The sequence below is a fragment of the Eumetopias jubatus genome, unplaced genomic scaffold (genome assembly GCF_037043125.1).
Source record: "Eumetopias jubatus isolate StellerSeaLion01/CBP00866 unplaced genomic scaffold, mEumJub1_p1.0 scaffold_2, whole genome shotgun sequence".
Lineage (NCBI taxonomy): Eukaryota > Metazoa > Chordata > Mammalia > Carnivora > Otariidae > Eumetopias > Eumetopias jubatus.
In genome coordinates this window covers 162,800,762-162,824,011 of record NW_028274808.1, presented here as the reverse complement: position 1 = coordinate 162,824,011, position 23,250 = coordinate 162,800,762, and the positions used below count along the sequence as shown (strand labels likewise).

At 38.5% G+C, this 23,250-nt stretch overlaps 1 protein-coding gene across 2 annotated transcripts in view; it reads right to left on the bottom strand.

The window, feature by feature from the left end:
- Positions 1 to 23,250, bottom strand: part of TXK (TXK tyrosine kinase) — a 59,439-nt gene that overhangs the window by 19,455 nt on the left and 16,734 nt on the right. For both annotated transcript variants that reach the window (XM_028100528.2, XM_028100526.2), the window contains exons 3-8: positions 22,830 to 22,932; positions 21,792 to 21,997; positions 19,123 to 19,188; positions 13,280 to 13,334; positions 5,345 to 5,424; positions 4,306 to 4,433 (exon numbers count right to left, since the gene is read on the bottom strand). In XM_028100528.2, coding sequence (XP_027956329.1) covers positions 4,306 to 4,433; positions 5,345 to 5,424; positions 13,280 to 13,334; positions 19,123 to 19,188; positions 21,792 to 21,997; positions 22,830 to 22,932 — 638 coding nt within the window. The remainder of the gene's footprint in view (positions 1 to 4,305; positions 4,434 to 5,344; positions 5,425 to 13,279; positions 13,335 to 19,122; positions 19,189 to 21,791; positions 21,998 to 22,829; positions 22,933 to 23,250) is intronic.

Below are 23,250 nucleotides of genomic sequence, written 5' to 3'. Positions count from 1 at the left end.
ATCAATCAGACAAGTGTTGGCAAGGATGCAGAGTAAAGAGAACCCTCGAGCACTATTGGTGGGAATGCAAAATGGTGTGGCCACCATGGAAAACAATGTGGAGGTTCCTCAAAAAAACTAAAAATAAAACTACCATACAATCCAGCAATTCTTCTTCTGGGTATTTCTCCAAAGAAATAAAAAACACTAATTTGAAAAGATACATGCACCCCTATGTTCACTGGAGCATTATTTAAACAGCCAAAATACAGAAGCAACCTAAGTGTCCACTGATAGATGAATGGACAAAGAATATATGGCTGGAATAATGAAATATTCTTCAGCCATAAGAAAAAATAAAATCTTGCCATTTACAACAACATGGATGGACCTAGATGGTATTATACTAAGTGAAAAAATCAGAAAGAGAAAGACAAATACTGTATGAATTCATTTATATGTGGAATCTGAAAAAACAAAGCAAACAAACCAAACAAAACTGAAACATACTCATAGAAACAGAACAATCTGGTGGTTGCTAAAGTGAGTATGGGGGGTGGTAGGATGGGCAAAATAGGGAAAGGGGATTAAAAGGTACAAATTTTTGTAGGAGACACAATGTATGGCATGTGTTAATAATATGTAACAACTTTGCATGGTGACAGATGGTAGCTAGATTTATTGTGATTACTTTGTAATGTATATAAATGTTGAATCACCATGTTATATACCTAAATATACTATCGTATGGCAAATACACTTCCATAGAGGAAGGTTTTCCAATAAGTGAAGAGAAGGAGGAGGAGGAGGAGGGAGAAGGAAAAGAGGAAGAAAGGGAGGGAGGGGAAGGGGGGAGGGGAAGAGGGAGGGGGAGGAGGAAAGAAGTTATCCATTCAGGAGAATGGAATCATCTCTGTGACTCCTCTGTTTCCAGCCCCTGTAATTGGCAGGATGATGACACTATTATCTGAAATGGACAACAGGAAGAAGACTAGGTTTGGAGAGAAAGCAGTGGTTAAGATGAAGAGTTCCCTATCATCACTGAAGTTCAGGGCCTGCGGGATTGCAAGTGCCTGGGACTACCAGGCAGAAGAATTCTGCAAAGGGAAATGTCTAGGGTGAGGAGAGAAGTGACTGGGGACAAATCCCTGCAGAACACCAATGTTTAAGGGAAGAGGAGAAGTAAGACCCATTGGGAAGAACTTTAAGGAATGATCTGAGTTCGAGAGCAAGAAAAGGCAGTGTCAAAACATCTGGAAAGCAGGGGGTTTCAAGGGGTGACATGTCAAATATAGCAGAGAGGACTTGAAAATATAAGAATTAAAAAGCATCACCCTCTAGGTCAATACGGGGATCACTGGTAAAACATAGGGCAATGGAGGCAGAAGCCAGATTGCAGACGTTTAAAATGCAAATGCAAAATGGACCAAGTGGAGACAATGGATGTGGACACATTTCTCCAAAAGTGTGACTTGGAAGAGCAATGTCTAAAGGAAGAAAGGACCAAGGGAGGGCTTTGTTTTTTGGCTTTTTGAATAAGAGATTCTTAAGGATGTTTACACGGTTAAGGGAGAAGGTAAGAAGAAATGGGCGAGATACAGGAGAGGAAGGAAGAGTGGATGGTGGGTGGTCCCAGCAGGAGAGGAGTGGAGGGAACAGGAACATAGGCTCAGCCTCCTAGCCCTGGAAGGGGTGAGGTGAGGATGAGAGCCTGGCAGCAGGAGGACAAGATTGAGGGAGCTCATGTCAGGTGGCTTCCATTTTCTCAATGAAGTAGATAGCTAGAGGTTTGCTGAGAGGGCAGTGGGTAATACTGGAAAAGGGGTCTTGAGGAGAACGGTAAAAGTTTGAAGAGAGAACAGGAAAGGGTACTCACCAATGACTCAGAAGACCTAGTTGAGGTTAGAGCCCTCATCGAGTTGGGACTCTGTAACACATGAGCCCAATAAAGAACATAACAAGGAATTTCTTTAAGACCCTAACACTGTCTTCTAATTTTCAAAGTTCTTATTTGCTAAACATTTTCATTCTGTGATTTATTTATTATTCTGTGATATACTACCAGGGGTTTAATGATGGTCTATCTTTCTGACAAAAAGAAGTCTGTCACTCTCTTGGCATTGTCCTTACTTCTGGGGAAGAGATGGATTGTCATGAACTAAATTGACCAGAAGTCAAAAAGTAGGCAAGATAGTCATGGGCTCTGATTCACAGCCTCCTCTGATACTGGACCCTCCAATGTACCCTCCGATGATCTGATCTGTCTCTTTCTGGAGGCTATAGCAGTCATTGAGTGCAGACGCCAGAGCCAGTGGGTTCAATGGCTCTAAAGGTCTCAAACATTCCTCAAGTTCGAATCTCAGCACAAACACTTATTAACTGTGTAATCATGAGTACCACTCATGTCTCAGTTCCTTCATCTGTAAGATGGAGATACCAACAGCACCTACTTCATAGGATCATTCTGAAAATTAAATAAATAAATATACATAAAAGCACTCAGAACAGGGTCTGGCCCAAAGTAAGTCTTCAACAAATATCGCTATTTCTGGGTCCCATTCCCTTCCTCTTAGCATCCTTCTTTCTTGTTATATCTTTTGTACTTTCTTTTCTCCCTAATAAATAGCAGCTATAGTTGGAAGTTTTTCTTTTTTTGTTGTTGTTGTTTTGTTTGAATCAGTTTTTTTCTTTTTTTAAGATTTTATTTATTTATTTGACAGAGAGAGAGAGGGAGCAGGGGGTTTGACGGGGGGGGAACAGGGGGAGCGACAGAGGGAGAGGGAGAAGCAGGCTTGCTGCTGAGCAGGGAGCCCGACATCAGACTGGATCCCAGGACCCAAGGCTCATGACCTAAGCTGAAGGCAGATGCTTAAATGACTGAGCCACCCAGGAGCCCCTGATCCAGTTTTTTCTTTTTAAAAGTGATATTTTATGCATTATAAGAATAATTTATGTATATTGTAACAAAAAAATCAAACTCTAAACAATCTCATAAGGCAGAAAATAAAAGCTTCCCTTACCCCCAGTGTCATTCCCCAAAAGTAAACATTAAGTTTGTAGTCTGTTATAATCTTTTTAGTTTAAAAATTCTTACCTAACCTTTAACAGAATTTTTCTATGCGCTCATGTGTATGTATTTTTGTTTATAAAAGTGGGACTATATTCTCATATACTGTTTTGCACTTTTTTTCTCTTTACTAAACAACTTATCACTAACATCTCTTCATGTCAGCACATCCTGATCTACCTTAGTATTTTTTTTTAACCACATCGGCATAACCACTCTGTTTCTCAAATTTTTTCTTTGAAGGGAAGGAAAAGAGGACTGTAAAGAAAAAAACTCAGAACTGATCTCCTGATTTTAAGGGTTTCTATCTCTACACATGAATATGTCCTTCCTGGTCCCACTCAGACTCACCACTACTTCCTCTCTAACCAAACTCCCAGAGACCATTGGAATATCCATGTGGATTCATCCCATAAATGGATAAAAACTTCCTTGGATTTACTCTTGATGTTTAGACCAGTATAATGGAAAAGTGGCCACTTTCCAAAAGGATTTTTTTTTTGTCAACACAAGTTTTCATGAGAGATATCTAAAATAATGGCAAGAAATCCAAATAATATGAAAAGTTACAGTGGGTTCCAAATTCTATAATATTGAAGCAAGAAGATTCCCCTAATGGGTTCAAGGTGGTCTGGGAGAGGTTGGGGGAGGGCTAAAGGCCAGAGCTGTGACTGTAATTGTGGTGGAACTTTCTGGAATCCTGTACCTTTCCATAGATAATAAGTTTGCAAAACTAGCAACTATTGCAAACAACACCTAAAGAAGGGGGTTAAATAATGCTTCTGCTTTATTTAAGTCAAATTTTAACTGTGAAAGGCTTTGTCCTATACAACTTTTTGTGTTCTCCAAACAAGAAAGAACAGAGAACGAGATATTTAAGGGTAATTTTCTATACGACTGAAGTAGAGAGTAAATTTATGGGGGCATGATTACCGAGGGCACTTGAAATGCCATTACACTTAGCCCTATGTAAAGTTCAAGAACAAATGCATTGATGATTACATTGCCTTTTGCTTCTCTGCCAGCTATCATTTTTCCTAACCTGGCAGAAATGTAAAAAATTAACCTACCTCCTTTCCCTTGACTAGAAAAACGAAGAAGCTTCAATGAAGAGAAATGTTCAAAACACAGGTTGTATTTCAGGCTCTTACAGATCTCTGCAGGGGTATTTGCTCCTGTTAAAGTGTCTGAGACCAAAGATGCATTGCCTGTCTGGGGCCAGGCCCCCTGACTCTCCCAGCCTGAAGCTCCTGCCTTACCTGCCGCATTATGCTGGTGATACCAGATCAAGTCAGGGATTGATTGAAAGAGGTGTCTTTCAGCCACGTACCACTGTCCTGAGTCATTCTTTTTAATCTGATAATGTTTGATGGTAGCCTCCATATTTCTACAATCAATAGAACGTGAATTAGTAAACAAGCAGAAGATCACTTTGGAACTAAGTCAATTCGTGAAGCGACAGGACTCCACCTCTAAAACTTTTATCCTAGTGACACTACACACTGCAGAGTGGGTTAGATTCAACTGGTGCCTCGCCACGCCCGGGTAAATTCCTGAGCCATCTTATTGGGTCCTTAGATTCGAACATAACTTCAGCCAAAGTTGTCTAGTTGACAACTCCTGTGTCCAAAATAGTAGAGCCTGTTAGGGACACTTATAAGTATTTAGTTATCAGTTCAATGAGTGAATAAATGCACTGTGAGGGATATAAGGAGATATGAAACAAAGAAAGGAGGAAAACCGATAGAGAGTATATTGATGAGCAGGTTTGCTATAACTACTGGGGCTCTAGGCAGCCACGAGAGACTGTGGAACACATCTGAGAATTGTCCCATGAAAGTGCAAAGGAGCTGAGGGGCTAATCTTCCATTCCTTATTGACGGAGGGTTGCTCCTAGGATGCTACCTCTCAGGCACCTCCAGTCTACCCATGGGGACCCCAAGTTCCCACAGCCAGAGAACATCCTCCAGCAGAAAGGCACAGGACGCTTTCGGAGTGCAGGAGAATGCTCTGCAGGTAAACCCCAAGGGATATGAGGAAAGGACCACCATTGTCTGCTACCACTAAGCCAACTTCCTCATGGTTGAGAAAAGGAGATGGGAGAGAGAAGTCCCTTAACTTAGCAAAGTCACACACAGAGCTTGTTAGGAATACAACTCGAATTGATCAGTTTTACTAACTTCCAGGCCAGCAATCTTCTGTGCTAAGACCTCTCTTTCTCCATGTGACAGTGTCTCACCAAGAAAGACTGTCCCAAGAATTGATACCTCTAAAGTGATCAAAATCACAATTGCTTACCTTCTAGCTTTTATAAACACAGAAATTGTGTAGGATCCCAAATGTCTTGAATCTCTGACAATAAATGCACCTTCTTTAGACTGCAAAACAATTCATTGTACAAATTTAGTCGTTATTAGGAAGAAAGACAAACCTACATCTCAGGAATGAAAACCAAACCATACTGACTTACTACAAGTGGATAGGATTGTTTTCACAAATATATGCAATCTTATCTCCCTTATACGTTAAGAAGTCACACCTACAAAAATATTTAATTGGGACAAGAATTTGTAATGTATGAGTATTTTTAAAACCTTGTTCCTGATTTTTCTAAGAAAAATTCTGCATTTGACAACCTTGTACCCCACCATTTCATTATTTTTGTTATATCAATCAAGGTAATTGATACACATTGCTGATGAACAGGAAGCGCTGTGAGACAGATTGGCAGGTTGTATTTTGGGAGAAAAGCAACAACACAGCAGGTGGGGTGAGGGAGGCAACAAGAAATACATCTGGAAGCAGGGAGTGGGAAAAGGGAGCAGAATCCATGACAGGGATGGAGAGAGAATAAGCTTTGAGGGAGTCTGGAGAGAAGAGCGGAGGAGTGATTTTAGTTGCCGCCAGGGTATGGGAGAGACAAGAAGGGAATGGGCTTGAGAGAAGAGTATTTTAAGTTTGATGTTAGGTTATAAATTGGATTCCCACTGACGTCCTCTGGGAAGCCCCAATAAAGCTGTAAACTGTTTTCAAATGACTTGGAATGTTGGACTGTTTGGTTTGTGTTATTTGTTTGATATTATAAAAAAAAGTTTCCACCTTTACTTAGTGTGTTTACACTTGTGGAGAGGGAAACATCTCAGAAGTTTGCCAAACGTGTGAAAGTTTACACTTTCGAAGTGCCAACAACTTGCCTGAGAATTGCCCTAACCCAACAAACACCATGGTGTAACCCTCAAAGTGAGCACGATACATTAAGCAAAGTCTTCTCTTCCTTCTAGATGCTTACCAAGGAACAAGCCTCATTTTCTGGTCAGACTTTTAAAACCAAAAAATCTCTTACAGCCATTTGAAATAATAAAAATCTAGCTTTTATTGAATTCCTACCATGTCTACAGATTGTGTTACAAACCATAGAGGACAGAAGATATAAAAGATGAAGATGTAAAAAGCAAAGTTGTACGTACAATAGCTACATAGGTGGTGTATACACACATACGCAGAGATACTATGCATTCAATCAAGTTGTCTAAGCAGTGACCTCCTCTTCAAGGTGGAAAGAGTGCAAACAGTCATGACCACAAAGCAATAAAAGGAGAAATTAATAACAAGCCCCAAAGGAGAAAGCTACTACTGCATGGATATTTTTAAGTTCTCTTTTATATAACTCAAGGAAATTCAAATAAAAATGAAAACATCTAGAAAATAATAAAGAAATGCCACATATCGGAAACTCTGCTATAGCGTTCAAACAGTACTCAGTCTTAATGCTTACATCAATAAACAAAGGAAATACAAAATAAATGTATCTGCCTCAAGAAGTTAGGGCGAGAACCAGGTCAAGTGGAAGAAAGAAATGAATGAAGACAAAAGCAGAAAACAATCAATTATAAAAACAAAAATATAATAAAGCTAGTCATTAAGTTCAAAATCTGGTTATAGAGGGAAAAACGATGAAATAGGTAAGTTGCTAACCAATCTAACCAATAAATGAGAGGGGAAATATATCAAAAAAATAAGCCACAAAGATCCAGAAAAAAATGAAAGCATCACCTTGACTCTACACAATACATTTGAAAATTTGAATGAAATGAGTGATTACCTAGCAAAACATAAAATTTATCAAAATTGATTCCAGAAGATCTGGAAATGTTCATGGACCTACTGAATGGGAAAATGGATAAGGCTTTAAAAGAGCTACAACATTAAAAACACCACGGAGGACCTATTGTGATGTTGCATGATTCCAGAGCATGTGAAAAGAAGAAAAACTTCTAAATTTTTATATAAAGTGGGTTTAACACCAACACCAACAATACAGCAAAGATTGTGCACAGAAGGGAAAACTAACAAATCTCACTCATGTCCACTCAAAAATCCTAATTAAATATTAACAAACTGAATCCAGTAGCACAGTGGAAGAATAATATACCATGACCAAGAGGGATTGCATACAGGAATGAAAAAGTAATTCAATATTAGGGATTTTATTAATTCATCCTACTAACAGATCTGAGAAGAAAAATCTCATCAACATCACCATAGATATTGAAAAGGCATTTGACAAATTTCAACTTCTAGAATCAGTTTTCTTTAAATTCTCAGTAAAATAGTAATAAATATGTACTTCTGTAACACAATAGTCCATATTTACGTTAGTCCCAAGTCCAGCATTATGTTTTCTGTGAGAATCATTCCAACTAAAATCAGGAAAAAGAAATGCCCACTGCCAGCACTGGTATTTTAATATTGTTCTGAGATGCCAGCTAATACAATTAAATGAGAGGCCAAAAAAAAAGAAAGAAAAGAAACTAAACCAAAACAAAAACCCACCAAGAAATACTGTATTAAATTGTAAAAAGGAGTTGAAATCATCACTGTTTGCTATTGATAAGAGTCTACCTGAAACTCATGAGAATCAACTAAAAAACTACTACCAAAAAAAATTTTGAATTCACCAAGTCTTCTGTTACAAAATTAATTCACAGAACTCAAGAGCTTTCATAAGTTAAAAAAAAAAAGATACCCATTTATAGTAGCAAGAGAAAAATACACAAACAAATGTGCAAGAGCTATATGAAGAAAACTCTAAAATGTTCCTAAAGGGGCTCCTGGATGGCACAATCAGTTGGGCGACTGACTCTTGGTTTCTGCTCAGGTCATGATCTCAGAGTCCTGAGATCAAGCCCCGTGCTCGGCTCTGCACTCAGCCTGGAGTCTGATTGGAATTTTTCTCTCCCTCTCCTTCTGCCCCCGGCCACACTGTGCACATGCTTTCTCTCTCTCTCTGTCTCTCTCTCTCGCAAATAAATAAATAAATCTTTAAAAATAAATCAATAAATGCTCCTAAAGAATATAAAGATGTTTGCTTTTCTCATTAGGTTTTCAATCCATCCAAGATTTATTTTTTTTTTGAAGTAGGGACCTAATTTTTAATTTTTTCTACAGGAATATTTAATATGGGTCCCAGAACAAATTGGTCCCCAAACCCCACTGATTTGTAATGCCCAAACAATTTTCCCTAAATTACTCTGTAAATTTAATACACCAGTAGGAAGGTTTTTAAAACTAGGCAAAATAATTGTGAAGTTCATATGTATAAAATAAATCTCCAGAGTATTTCTGGAAAAGAAGAGTGAGGGAGGCTAGCCACACAAAAAGAGCCTCAGTATTTGAAATATTATAAAGGTATCACCTAAATACACGGGCTGATCAATAAAACTAAGTAGTGAGTTCAGACGTAGTCCAACATAGGAGCTGTGTTTATGATGAAAGTGGTACCTCAAATCAATACAGAAAAGATAGACACTTGGTAACTATCTAGAAAAATATAAATAAAATCAGATCCATACCTCACTCTACATCAGGAAGAATTACAAATGAATCAAACATGTCTATGTAAAAAATAAAACCACTGAAGTAATCAAGAAACATGGGCATTTTTTTTTTAAAGCTCAGAGTGGGTAAGATAATTCTAACCTGACACAAAGCTTTAAAAAATTTGTCTGATAAATTCAAACACATAAAATTTAAGCACTATTCATGGCAAAAAAAAAAATATGACAATTGAAAAATTGGGAAAAGTATTGCTACATATCACAAAGAGCTGATTTCCTTAATGTAGCTACATAGGTCCTACGAATTGTGAGGAAAGCATTAAAAAACAACAACAACAACAACAGAAAATTTTGCAAAGGATATGAACAGACAGCTTACAGAAAAGGAGATACAAATATTTAAAATTTCATATACATAGAGATGCTTAACATTCTTGGGATAGGAGAAATGTAAATGAAACCCACACGGAGATGAGATGTCCGAGAGCAAAGTGCCACACATTTCATTAAACATTTGCTGGAAAGGTTGTGAGAAAATGGGCACTCTTACAACTTTTAGCAGGTATGTAAATTGTATAACTCCTGTAGATGGTATTTAATACCTCCCCAAATTAGAAATGTACATTCCCGGGCGCCTGGGTGGCTCAGTTGGTTAAGCGACTGCCTTCGGCTCAGGTCATGATCCTGGAGTCCCGGGATCCAGTCCAACATCGGGCTCCCTGCTCAGCAGGGAGTCTGCTTCTCCCTCTGACCCTCTTCCCTCTCGTGCTTTCTATCTCTCATTCTCTCTCTCTCTCAAATAAATAAATAAAATCTTTAAAAAAAAGAAATGTACATTCCCTTCGACCCAGAATTTCTATCTTGGGGGATTTATCCTACATATATACTCACATAAATGGGAAAAGATGTGTAGGTAGGTTACCTATAGCAGCACTGTTTTTGTTTTATTTTAAAGATTTTTATTTATTTCTCTGACAGAGAGAGAGGCAGCGAGAGAGGGAACACAAGCAGGGGGAGTGGGAGAGGGAGAAGCAGGCTTCCCGCAGAGCAGGGAGTCCGATGTGGAGCTCGATCCCAGGACCCCGGGATCATGACCTGAGCCGAAGTCAGACGCTTAATGACTGACCCACCCAGGCGCCCCAACAGCACTGTTTCAATAGCAAAAGAGTGTATACCACTTAAATTCCCATTAAATTTTTTTAAAGATTTTATTTATTTATTTTAGAGGAGCACAAGCAGGGGGAGGGCAAGAGGAGGGAGAGAGAATCCCAAGCAGACTCTGGGCCAAGCGCAGAGCCCCACGCAGGTAATCCCATAACCCCGAGGTCACAACCAATCGGAAACCATGAGTCCAGGGCTCCACCCCTCCCTTAAATTTCTTAAATAAAGTGTGATATGTCCAATGTAAGAAATACTATGCAGGTGTAGCATGAATGAGGACAATTTCTGTGTATTGACATGAAGAGTTTCCTTCCCAAAACATACTGCTGAGTGAAAAAAGTAATGTACACAAGGGTATATATAATATGTTACCATTCGTGTAAAAATAACAATATAAGAAAATATATTTCTATTTGTTTGTGTATGTACTAAATATCCCTGAAAGGACACAAAATAAACTAATAATAGAAGTTGGTCTATGGAGAAGGGAACCGGTATCTTGGGGACAAGGATGGGAGAAAACTTCAAAATCTTTTGATTTTTAAACTGTATGAACATGCCATTGAAATGTGAAATAAATAAAATTATAAAATACTTCTATAAAAATTTATGCAATCAATTTGAAAATAAATATAAAGTAGGCAATTCTCCACGTAAATATAAATTGTCAAACATCTCAAGAAGAAACGGAAATTAAATCAGTAGTCAGTTATCTGTTTGAAAAAGCTGCATGTCCAAACTATTTTATGAGAGATATATGTAACTTCAAGGAGCAAATAACTTCTATTCAATATAAACTATTTTAAAGATTGGAAAGAGACAAAACCTCATGTCCCAACTCATTTTATGATGCTAGTATAGCCTTTATACTAAAACTAAACAAAGAGAGTGGGAAATTAGAAGCCAGGCCTCTTGTGAACATAGCAGGACAAATGCTAACTAAAGTATTAGGAAACTCAAACTATCAATATATATGTTTTAAATGCCTCATGATCAGGTAGGATTTAATCCAGGTACTTAAAAAAATAGAAAATATATAAATTACAAAAATATTTTTAGATATATAGGAAAAATATGTATATTTTTAAAAATATCCACACATATAACACACACACACACACACACACACACACACACACACACACACACACACTTTAGACAGATTAGGACCTAAATAGGAAAAGCAAATCTTTAAACCATTTAAAAGAAAATATCACTTTATCACTTCAGGAGAGAGAATTTATTATACTGAAAAAGGAAAAAAATAGATCATAAAAATTGAGAAATTTGACATTAACATATTTTAAAATTTAAAATAAGAAAAGAGCATAAAAAATTTTAGGGCCAAAAATCAAAAGAACATAGTGAAAAATGAGCAAAGGGTATTAGCAGACCTGTAATAGCAGAGGAAGTCCAACTAGCCAGCACAGACATGGAAAGTCACTCAACTGAACTGTTTATCAAGGAAATGCACATTTTAAAATATATATACCATTTCTCAGTGAATCAAAGAAAAGCTACCAACTGTTGGCAAGAATGTAGGGGACCAGTTTTCTCATTTCTTGTAAGGATATAAATTAGTACAAGTACTTTGAGTCATGATTTCAAAATATCTAGCAATACTAAGTCTGCACATAGTTTCTGACCAGATCATTTCTGGGTATAACCAAAAGAAACCCTTGCCCTTGTGTACAAGGTGATATGTGCATAGAAGTTCTTGGCAGCATTGTTTATAATACTAAGAAGTTAGAAACAAGGTGAATGATTAGTAATACGTTTGTTATACTCATCTAATGAAATACAGCAGTTAAAGGAATGTGTTTGCTCTTTATGTATCCATGGGAATGAAACTGAAATACAATGTTTCATTAAGAATCAACATACGTATGATCTCCCTTATGTCAAATGTTAAAACACATAACACTATAGGCTGTTCATGCACCTATATATGATAAAAATATAAGCACATGGATGCGGTGGGGGCACACCCTTCTATGGTGATTGTCTCTGCAGAGTGGGCAGGGACAAAACAGATGAGGGAAGGGATGGGTGTCAATTGCATCCGCCAGGTTTTATTTTGTCTAAGAATGTTATGGCCAAATGTTGCTATTTGTGCTGTCTGGGTTATGGGTGTGTGGAAGTTTGTTACATAACTCCCTGATCTAGTCTTTGTAAGGAGGTCAGCCCCCCACTCTGTTCTGGCTCCCTGGCAGGCGCAAGAGTCTCTCCTGCTGATCCTGCACAGCCCCTGTGATTTTGGCCTGATCACCTGTACTAACTTGCCTACCGTGGACCGACTTGAGAATTTTCCTTCTCCAGTTCTGCCTACTTGTCATAACATCTGTGTCCATTCTAGACCTACTAATATCACTTTACAGGAGGCCACCTGCTGTCACCATGCCAGGCGGGTCCCACATTTGCTGCTGCGTCCCATTTCCTCCTAGCCAGTGAAGGCTCCTTCCCCACCACCAGCTGAGACTGGGTCTGGGTCACTCAAACTCTGTCTAACCCCCTGCTATTCACCGGACCTCCCCTCTGTCTTGAGCCCTTACTGGCATTGACTTTGTAGTTCCAGAACTGATTCTTTCTCACTCATATTTCTAGATTTCCTCAACATCTGACAGCAGGGCAAAGTGACACACATACCTCTTACCTAGTTTCTAGGTTTGACTCTACATTTACCCACAGTTCGTATTTACCGTCCGTTGGAAACTATATGCACCTTTGTTTTGCTTTGACCTAAAAGAGCAGTTTTGATCTGAGTTTGGTATTTTGGCTACCTCACTCTTCCTTTTGTTCCCAAAGAACAAAGAAAGTGCAGCACTCAGTATTTTTCTCTATTTGTGTTTTTAAGAAGCCTTAGCTAAGCTCATGAAGACAGAGGATATATTTTATTGTCTGTGATGCAAAGGTGTATGGGCAATTCCAATATAGACTCTACTGCGGGATGCACTTTAGAGTGAATGAGGAGTTTCAGTATGTTGGAGTTGAAATCATTTCAGGAAAAATACACTTCTCAAGTTACAATGAAAGTCAATGAAAAACATGAGCTGATACAAATACATCTGGTTTACAACTTATCGGAAATTGCACAGTAGAGATAAAGTTGTAATAATATTTTATAACCCAAAAGAACAAGAAGTAATAAAACTTTTTAGTTTGGTCAAATCTTTACAATGTACATGTTAGAAATTTTGAAAATATTCACAAGTTATTCATGAATAAACTGAATTACCTCTTGTCTCAAAATACGTTCTGCCTGATTTCTGGTAATGTTTCTATGGTACCACCTGTAAAAGCAATAAAAATAATTTTAAAATTTTGTATTCTATTTTTTCCAGAAAAAAAAAACCCTGCTTCATTTCCTTCATTTTTAAGAACTTTACTCCAGAACTGATTTTAGAAAGCTGAGCGTTTTTTATTTCCGATAAACAACAATATACTATTATGTGTCATTTAGTATAATAGTTTTATTAATTGTAAGCCAATACCTAGCTTATTCTATCATATCTCAATTCAACTTTCTGACATATACTTAGTTTACGATTTTGAGCGATTTAATCTCCTGAAAATTTCATGAAACGTATGTGGTTTACGTATGTGGTTAAGAAGTCAATAAACATTTACTGAGCTTTGGTAGACAAACTAAAAAATACCCATTTCTTTCTTTGCTTTTAGGAACTTCCTATTTGCATGCTTTCATATGTGGCCATGTTACCGTTCCAAAATTAAAATGTACTCTCACCCATTTGAGTCCCCCAAGTATGTTAACTTGTAGTAAAGTTAGTGGTTTAATAATGTAAATGGAGCAACTAGTACCTGCCTTGCTCCAAACACCCTCTTATCTTTCTGCTTGTTCTCCCCTCATGCTAAGCTTCGGCCATATTGGGCTTCTTTCCTTCCTCAAATTCACCAAGCCCCTTTCTGCCTCCTATCTTGCTGTTTCCTCCGTATGAAACATATCATGAAATGACTTTAGAATATCGGATCCTCTCACAGTAAACGCAATTAAATGAGTATAATTGAAACCCATAGTTTGGCAGAATAAGAGCTAGTCAGTAAGCAAATGTTGTACAGGAAAGAGAGAGGAAATGGTAGAACAAAGGAGAGAGAAAACAAATGGAAAAGTTTTCATTTCAAAATAAGATTTTAAAAAGGAGTTAAGGGAATATTACCAGAAATACTATTTTTGTGGACAGTGGAAGGAAGAATGCATACATAACCATACATTGAGTCACAGTGGGTAGGCCAAATGGTGGCTACGTGAAAACCCTCTATCTGACTTTGAGGACAGAATCTATCATATCTTGTGGACTGACCTGCAGTAGTAAAACGCTGCCACTAAATTAGAATGGTCACATATTAAAAATACTAATGGCCTCAAGTTGAAAATGAACTTTTAAAAAGATAAAGCATAGAGAAGAGAGGATGATTACAGGTGATTCTAGAAGAAACCCCTGGACTACTTATCACTAGTGGGAACAGGAGTTAATTGTGATGCTGGACTGTGAATATCATTCAGTACTTTTTAATGAATATTCATACTGGGGGAGGGACTTTCAGAATGAGTCTAAGACCTCTTGCTGTAGAAAGAAGAAATTCTTTCAAAATAAATGAGAGAGGGTAAGCATCTGCCTTTGGCTCAGGACATGATCCCAGGGTCCTGGGATGGGGTCCCGCAGTGGGCTCTCTGCTTGGGGGGAGTCTGCTTCTCCCTCTCCCTCGATCCCTCCCCCCACTCACCCAAGAGCGCATGTGCCCATGTGCGCGCACGCTCTCTCTCTCAAATAAAATCTTTTTTTAAAAAGTTCACATAAATTGTTTTCTTCTAAATGCTTCTCACCTGCAATCACATTAAGTGTTAATTTTGTTGTTTTGTACTTCTTTATTATGGTGATAAGTAATATAAGGAAATATATTAATTTTGCTTCAATATAAGTTAAAAATCCATCCATGTGTGGATGTCATTAAAATGACTTCAAAGTAGTAAGAGAAGAACCAGAGACAAGTATATGATGAATTTCATATCCTTTAAAATAATGCAGAATTTCAACAGGCAGAAAAAAGAATAGATGGATATGATATAGGAGAGGTGGGGGGGTATGCTGTTTCAGAATTTCATCTGGTTAAATCAGATAGTGAAGAAGACTTCTGTGTTTTGTTTTGTTTTGTTTTTAAATAGGTAAGGCTGCAACTCTTATGCCTAGACAACACTGATTATAAAACTCATACCGAATGATGTGGACAGAAGGCTTAGGGTGGGGCTTCTACTGGCATATGAAAACCATCCAGCACGTCCAACTGGTGCCAAGTACAAGGGTCTTGTGTATGTGTAAGCCTCGGGTAACCCTGTCCCAGTCTTAGAATCAACAAGTAACAGTATTGTGGTCTTGAGTTTTCAACCTAGAAACCCTGTTAGATCTAAGATGGTAAATCTGCTTCTCTCAGTCATTTTTTAACCCTGAGAAAATGAAACTTTCAATAGAGAGAAAATGCAATAAATGAAACTCATACTTCTGTAAAATTCAGCATAAGCAATATGTTTGATATTTAAGGTATCTATTATTGGGGCACCTGGATGGCTCGGTCAGTTAAGCAACTGCCTTCAGCTTAGGTCATGATCTCAGGGTCCTGGGATGGAAATCCACATCGGGCTCCCTGCTCAGTGGGGAGTCTGCTTCTTCCTCTCCCTCTGCCCCTCCCCCTACTTGTGCTCATTCTCTCTCTCTCTCAAATAAATAAATAAAATCTTTAAAAAATAAAATAAAGTAGTATTTTAAGAGAATCGGACATACTAAGTTGTAGCCTCTGATTTTAAATGCAAAATTAATTTTAAACTTACAATTTGAAGTTTAAGGGAATTTGATTGTTTAAATGTTTGTATGGTTATGAGAATTTGGCTTACCACATTTAAGTTTAATTTATTAGATTTCTGGGATCATATATGAACTTACAAAGGGCTATTGAAATTGTAAATTTGCCCTGTCAGGCATGTAAAATATTTAAACAGAAAAATGAATTCATTCAGTTTATTAGTGCAAGTGAAATGCTTCAGGAAATTTCATTAACTGAGCTTATAAATAGGACTGATTGTTTAAGGACACTGTTGAGTTTGAATTAAGGTGACTGTTCTGATTTTTTTAGATTTATAAACAGTATATCAAGATTTGAAGGCTTACTGAAAACCAGGCTTTCACATTGTAATGATGATAATTTGGATAATAATTTAAAACCAAAGTAGCCATAAATATTTCAAAGTATAAAGGTTCCCCTGAGATGTCAGAAGCCTACACTAACATAGCATTCCTTCCCCATCCACCCCTCTTCCTTTAGACCTCAGGTCACTTCCTCAGAGGTCTTCCCTACCCCAATATTCTCATCTTTTAGCCTTGCCCATTGATTTCTCCCAGTGTCCCATACTGTTCCTTCATGACACCACAATTAAAAAAAAATTTTTTTAAGATTTTACTTATTTATTTGACAGAGAGAGAGAGAGAGAGCACAAGGCCGGGGGGGGGCAGCAACAGAGGGAGAGGGAGAAGCAGACTCCCCGCTGAGCAGGGACCCCCCCCCATGCAGGACTCCATCCCAGGACCCTGGGTTCATGACCTGAGCCGAAGGCAGACGCTTAACCCACTGAGCCACCCAGGCGCTCCCACAATTTAAAATTTTATATTTATTTGTGAATTTGAGGTTTATGTTTAATGTCTCTTTTCCCATGAAGCTGTAAGTTCCACAAAAGAAGGGAGTGCATCCACGTGTTATCTGTTGTATCTCCAGTGCCCAGAACAGCTAACACCCGGCACATCATAGGTGGACGATAAATAAAGATTGAACAGATGAGTGATTCAGGGGCGGAGGTAACTATGAAATGTGGTACCTCTGTAACAGCAGGCAAACTGGGAATGCCCTTCCTGTTAGCTTCACGGTTCTAGAATGTATCAAATATTTACTATGTCCTACATGAGACAGGTATCACAGTTCCAAGTTTTCATATCATTTAGAGGTTTATAGATATTCAGTAATTCTGCCCAGAGCTCAAGCACTAGTCAGTGGTGATGTCAGGACTTGAACCCAGATTTCTCCAATTTCTAAACCTATACTATAGTATTTCAACCTAGGGCCATAATTTCTACACAGTCATTAAAACGATGCTTGGCATATAGTAAGTGGTGGATATATTTTAGTGATTTATATTGATAATTATTGTATCTATATTTTAACAAACCCCTTTAAAAAGAAACAGAAATAAAAATTAATTTTCTCACAATTAGAAAATTAAAGAAGATAACTTTCAAAGACACATAAATCAAAGCCAAGAAAATGAGATGATTATTTTAAGTTCAGGGTAGTTTAATTCAAATTACCCAATATCTACAGTATGAACAAGCTGTTAAGGGCAGACTCCAACCCTCAGCTAAACTAAGGAAGCAGCCAGCAAATTAATTAATAATGAAAGGAAGGAAAGTCACACTGTTGCTTAGTGAGCATCCATTTACTCACTACCGGGCACTGTGTTAGGTAGTTTCACACATATCACCTTTAATCTCCTGGAAAGTCTGAACTGGGTTTACGATATGGGAAAAAAGTCTTCTTTTTCTTAACAGGAGATCCTCACACAGAACTTCCCCTGACCTGACCTTCAAAAGAGACCTATTGTGTTGGGCAGCTCCAGTTGGGGGCAGTGGCGAGCCCCCCAAGGTGACCGTAGAGATTTGTGAAACTGTTTTCTTAGCCTTTGTCCCACCGGGTGGAGGCTAGACTTGTGGGGGCACAAGCTAAATGACTCTGGTCAAGAGAGGGGGCATGACAAGCTGAGGGAAGGAGGGAGAAGACAGAAGAGATCTGCGATGGTACTAAGCGGGGAGGGGGGAGAGAGAAGAGAAGTAGCTAAGAGAGAAGCCTGGTAAAGTCATGTGGATGTGTCACGGGTCCTGTAGTCATCCCTTTGTCCCCTCCAATAAAGTCCACATTGTTCACCAATGCTTTTAAAGATTTATTTATTTTAGAGAGAGAAAGAGCGCGTGCATGCGTGTGCCCATGCGAGTGGGGGGAGGGGCAGAGGAAGAGAATCCCCAGACAGACTCCCACGTGGGGCTCCATCCCACAACCCATTAGATCATGACCTGAGCCAAACCAAGAGTCAGATACTCAACCAAGTGAGCCACCCAAGCGACCCCCACCAATACTTTTAGAATTGGATTTGCTTTAGGGAGAGAGATGCTGAGTCTGGCCTCCACGTGGGCTTAAATTAGTAGCAAGGCAGACACCTAGGGCCTGGGAAGGAGGGGTTGGTTCTCATTCAATTTATATTTGCTGCCTGGTTCTCTGAGAAGCACCTGTCTTCATGCCTCAACCCACATCACCTACTGCCATAAGGCTGGAAGCATAGGCTAATCGCAAAAGCGAGTATCTAAACTGGGGGAGAGCACTCAAATGCTAAAACTTATGCAAACCTGAATTTATAAAAGGCTAGGACTACTCTCAGTTCTGCCACTCTCTGCTTGTAAATTACTCCCACAACCTTAGTTTCGGATCTGCAGAATGGGGGGCTAGAAAAGTGATTGCTAAGACCTCCATCTTCCAAATCTATCATTGTAACAAAAATAAGTTTCTAAGCAGAACCTTAGTGAACACGCCAAAAGTTCCCCCCAAACTATAGCATTAGCCTGCTTCTCCTCTTTAGCTATTTCTAAAACGTTTCAAAATATAGTTGTGTGTCTCTATGTTAGGCTCAATTTACCACTCATTAAAAAACTAAGGTCATTTTTGAAATAGTTATTTTTCCGTTTAGGACATAGAGTAAAATAAGACCAAGATGAGTGTTTGGTTTCCATGCAGTCACTGTTAAAACAAACCCAAAAAAGTGGTCATAAAAAACAAAACAAAAAGAAGTTTAAAAAAAGAAGTTTCTGAATCAACCATTATAAGGATCAAAGATCTCTCAAACTAAAGCATACAGATGTGTTACTTTCTTTTCCTTTTGTAGACCAAAACCAGCTTCTATACTCGTAAGCCACCCAAATGTACCTGATTTTTCACAGAGCAACCATAGAGCATATTTTGGAGGAGACTTACTCATATATTTCTAAATTGGTTAGTTTGTTCTCGGTCACATAGTTGCTTGGGATTAAGCCTTCATTCCTACAACAAAAGACAAAGCCAAAATCAAAATGCTTGGCATATCTGTGGCATTATCGTGACAACAATCCTTTTAAAACCTCAAGGACATAGGAGGAAATCCAACTCGTTTTACTGATTAAATTGCTAAAAGAAGAAAAAGGATTTTTCATTTCCATATTCAACCAAAATCTCTGTTTGACAAATACTAAGGTTCTGACTTACAATGGAAGTAATTTAAGATGTTTCGTGACACCAAAATTTTTCAAAGAGGGAAAGTGGCACTTACAAGATCATTGGGATGTCATAGTGACTAGATTAAAAACACAGCAACAACAAAGATATCAACTTAATTCTTTTGAATTGCCGTAAAACAGGTAGAATAGACGTTCTGGTTTAGCCATGTCCCTATTATAGCAAATGCTGCAAAGAAACACATGAACATGCCTTCTTGTGCACCGGGAAAAGTAATTCTCTAAGACAGATACCAAACAGGGAAGTTGCTGGGTCACCAAAACATACCAATTTACACACCCATCAGCAGGGTAAGGGCTTCTCTTTTTCTATACTTTCACCAACAAAATTTGAAAATATAAAATTGCAAAAAGATCTCCATGACATTATTGAAAAATCCAAGCAAGTTGCAGAACAACACACAAAGCATGGTAAGAATTAGGTAAACTAAATCTGCAAATAAGAAGGTGTATTTCAATATGTGCATGAAAGTGCATGGAAAATTTTCCAGAAGGGTACTCACTAAGTGAATAATGGTGCTGGGGTTTGGAGGCATTATTTATCATGGTTGCATATTATAAAAAGCGATATTCACTTATTAACTTTGAAATTAAAAGGTAATTCGTCTTTTTTTAAAGTCTGAGTCATGCCAATGCCAACCTGCAGGAGGGCTAATTACATGGTTCTGAAACTACTCATACCTCTTTTCCCACTGAAAAGTCACCATCACATGTAAAGTCGAAACTAAAAACTGGCAAGAGAGCCAAACCATCAGGAAAATATAATTAAAGAAAGAGGTATATAACTAGATACTTCTAATACACAGATACTTATCATCTCCAAATCATCACAAAGAATAGAAATCAAATGTCAGCATTCTCTTCCAGGCAGGCCAGATCCCCCTCAGAATCATCTACCTCGGACTCTAGTCAGGTACAATCTATTGCTCCCAACATGATGAAGGCTGTTTGCATCCCAAGGTCTTTTTTTCCTTCCAATTTAATTTGGCAAGTACTGCAATGTTTACTTCCAAAACTAGTCATTGCAGAAATACGAAAATTAGAGAGATACTATTTCTGTTCCTACCTTAGAGCTTAAGAGAAAAACGGAGTCAAATACTCAAAGAAAGTATAAATCAGGAGAAAAAACCCTGTATGATAGAAATTATTATTCCCATTTTACAAATAAAGAAACAAAAACACATTAAAAATAGAACTACCATATGATCCAGTGATTCCACTTCTGCTATTTATCTAAAGAAAATGAAAACACTAACTCAAAAAGATGTGTGCACCCCTCATGCTCACTGCAGCATTATTTATAATAGTGAAGATATGGAAACAACCTAAGTGTCCATTGATAGATGGATGGATAAAAGAAAGAGGTTATATATCTATATGTATATATACATATATATGTATACACACACACACACACACACACACGCAACAGAAAATTAGTCATAAAACAGGAGAAAATCTTGCTATTTGCAACAACATGATGGATCTCAAGGGCATTATGTTAAGTGGAATACGTCAGACAGAGAAAGGCAAATACTGTATTATCTCATTTATATATGGAATCTAAAAAAATTTTTAATTAAAAAAACAACCAAACTCATAGATACAGAGAACAGATTGGTGGTTACCCCAGGCAGGGAGTGGAGGGTCGGTGAAATAGGTGAAGGGGGTCAAAAGGCACAAAGTTTCATTTATAAAATAAAGAAGTCATGGGGTGTAATGTACCACATGGTGATTCTAAGTCAATAAACCTATATTGCATATTTGAAAATTGCTAAGGGAGTACATTGTAAAAGCTGTCATCATAAGAAAAAACATTTTCATGACTATGCATAGTGATGGATGTTAACTACACATATTGTAGTAATCATTCCATAATAGATATAAATATTGAATTATTATGCTGCACACCTGAAACCAATATAATGTTAAATGTCAATTATACCTCAATAAAAAAGGAAGGAAGGAAGGAAGGAAGGAAGGAAGGAAGGAAGGAAGGAAGGAAGGAAGGGAGGGAGGGAGGGAGGGAGGGAGGGAGGAAGGAAGGAGGGAAGGAAGGAAGGAGGGAAGGAAGGAAGGAGGGAGGGAAGGGAGGGAGGGAAACTCAGGGTAAGTGACTTGCCAAAGGACACACAATAGTAAGTGACAGCATCGGGATGTGAAGCCAGGTACATGCAGTTCTGTGACTGCCTGAAGTTGCGGTGCTGTAATGCTCTCTCATACAGATAGGACATGTGAGGACAGGTTCTGCTCCACGCAGAAGGAAGAATTCTACACCCAGAGGAAATGAGCCACAAAACAGATTTTACGCTTCAGAAGTCTTCAGAGGATAAACAAAGAGGAATTTGATGAGGACCGTGGCACCAGTCTTACCCCAAACGGTCTCTTGCCTTCCACCAGTGAGGGTTATATTTCTCCAATATCAGGTACTCCTCTGATCTCTTTAATGCTAAATCACACGGCTCTCTGGGCAGAAAATCATACAGCGCCTTTACTTGGATCCTCTCTTCAGTAACCTCAGAGGGTGGGAGGGGAGGCAGTGGCTTGCGTTTTGATGGTTGCATGTGGTCTCTGTTGGACTGTAAAAACCAAGGAATGATTTGTTGTACTATTGTTTTAGTAATCTGCACTAAAAAAAGAATAGGGATAGAGTACATTTCCCCGCTGCCCCAGTTCGCCCGTCTGGCTGCACCAAAGCAAAAACCAGAGTGGGATAAACATAGGAAATGACCATAAAACAACTTTTGAATTCAGCAACCCATTCATCATTTTGTAAGTTGTCAAGATCACAAATTCTCTTGCCAGCATCGCACTGGATGTTTCTCTTTTCTTTTTTACAATAGCTCTGTGCTCAACACAGGGCTCGAACTCATGACCCTGAGATCAAGAGTCGCATGCTCCACGGACTGAGCCAGCCAGGTGCCCCTGGAGGTTTTTTAAGCCACAAGTCTTGAAATCTGATTTCCACCCCAATAGTTTCACTTTGTTTTATGGGTTTTTCTCTCTCGAAAAAAGATAAACAGCCCTTCCCTTTCACACGCTATAAACTGTGTTTGGGTTTATCATACTTCTTAAGAACACTGTTTCCTCCAACACTGAACTGAAAATTACTCCTGGGTTCAAAATGGCAGTAGCCAGAATACATTTTTCCCCATTCACTGTCTGGTTTCAAGTTGTGCCAAAACATAGCAGAGTAGGCTATTTTAACTGGTCTTTCTCTCTCTCTCTCTCTCTCTCTCTCTCTCTCTCTCTCTTCTAAGGCATTCATTCACTAAACGTTTATTAAGCACTTGTTACGTGCCGAGCAGGACACTAGATTCTGGGCATGGCAGCAAACAGTACCTCGAGGAGCGTAGACCCTAAAAACACAAGCTTCCTCTGTTACTTCTCCCTCATCAAGAGGATACTCACTTGCTTCTTGCTTGGCAATTCCCTGAACCACAGCCTGCGACGCTGGGTGTATTTTTCTGAAAATTCTTCATCTTTGCTCAGGCTTATTTGTGCTCTGACTTGTCTGAGATTGAAAAACAACCATGTTACCAATTATGATCTGAATTCAGGTTATCCAAGCATTCACCAGATATTCGCGAAACTAGTAGGAAGCTCCAGGTCTCTTTCTGACTTCTTTCTTACCTAGAAGACTTTCCACGGGCAAGTTACTACCTCCCAGAACTGCATTTTCCTTATGGAGGAGCTAGAGATGCTAAGAGCAAATGGAGTTGTTATGGAATAAAACTGAAGAAACATATGTCCCATGCCCAAACCAAACCTGGTACGTATTCAGGTGATAAAATAATGATCATGATAATGAAAAACTCACTCTGCGTCAGGC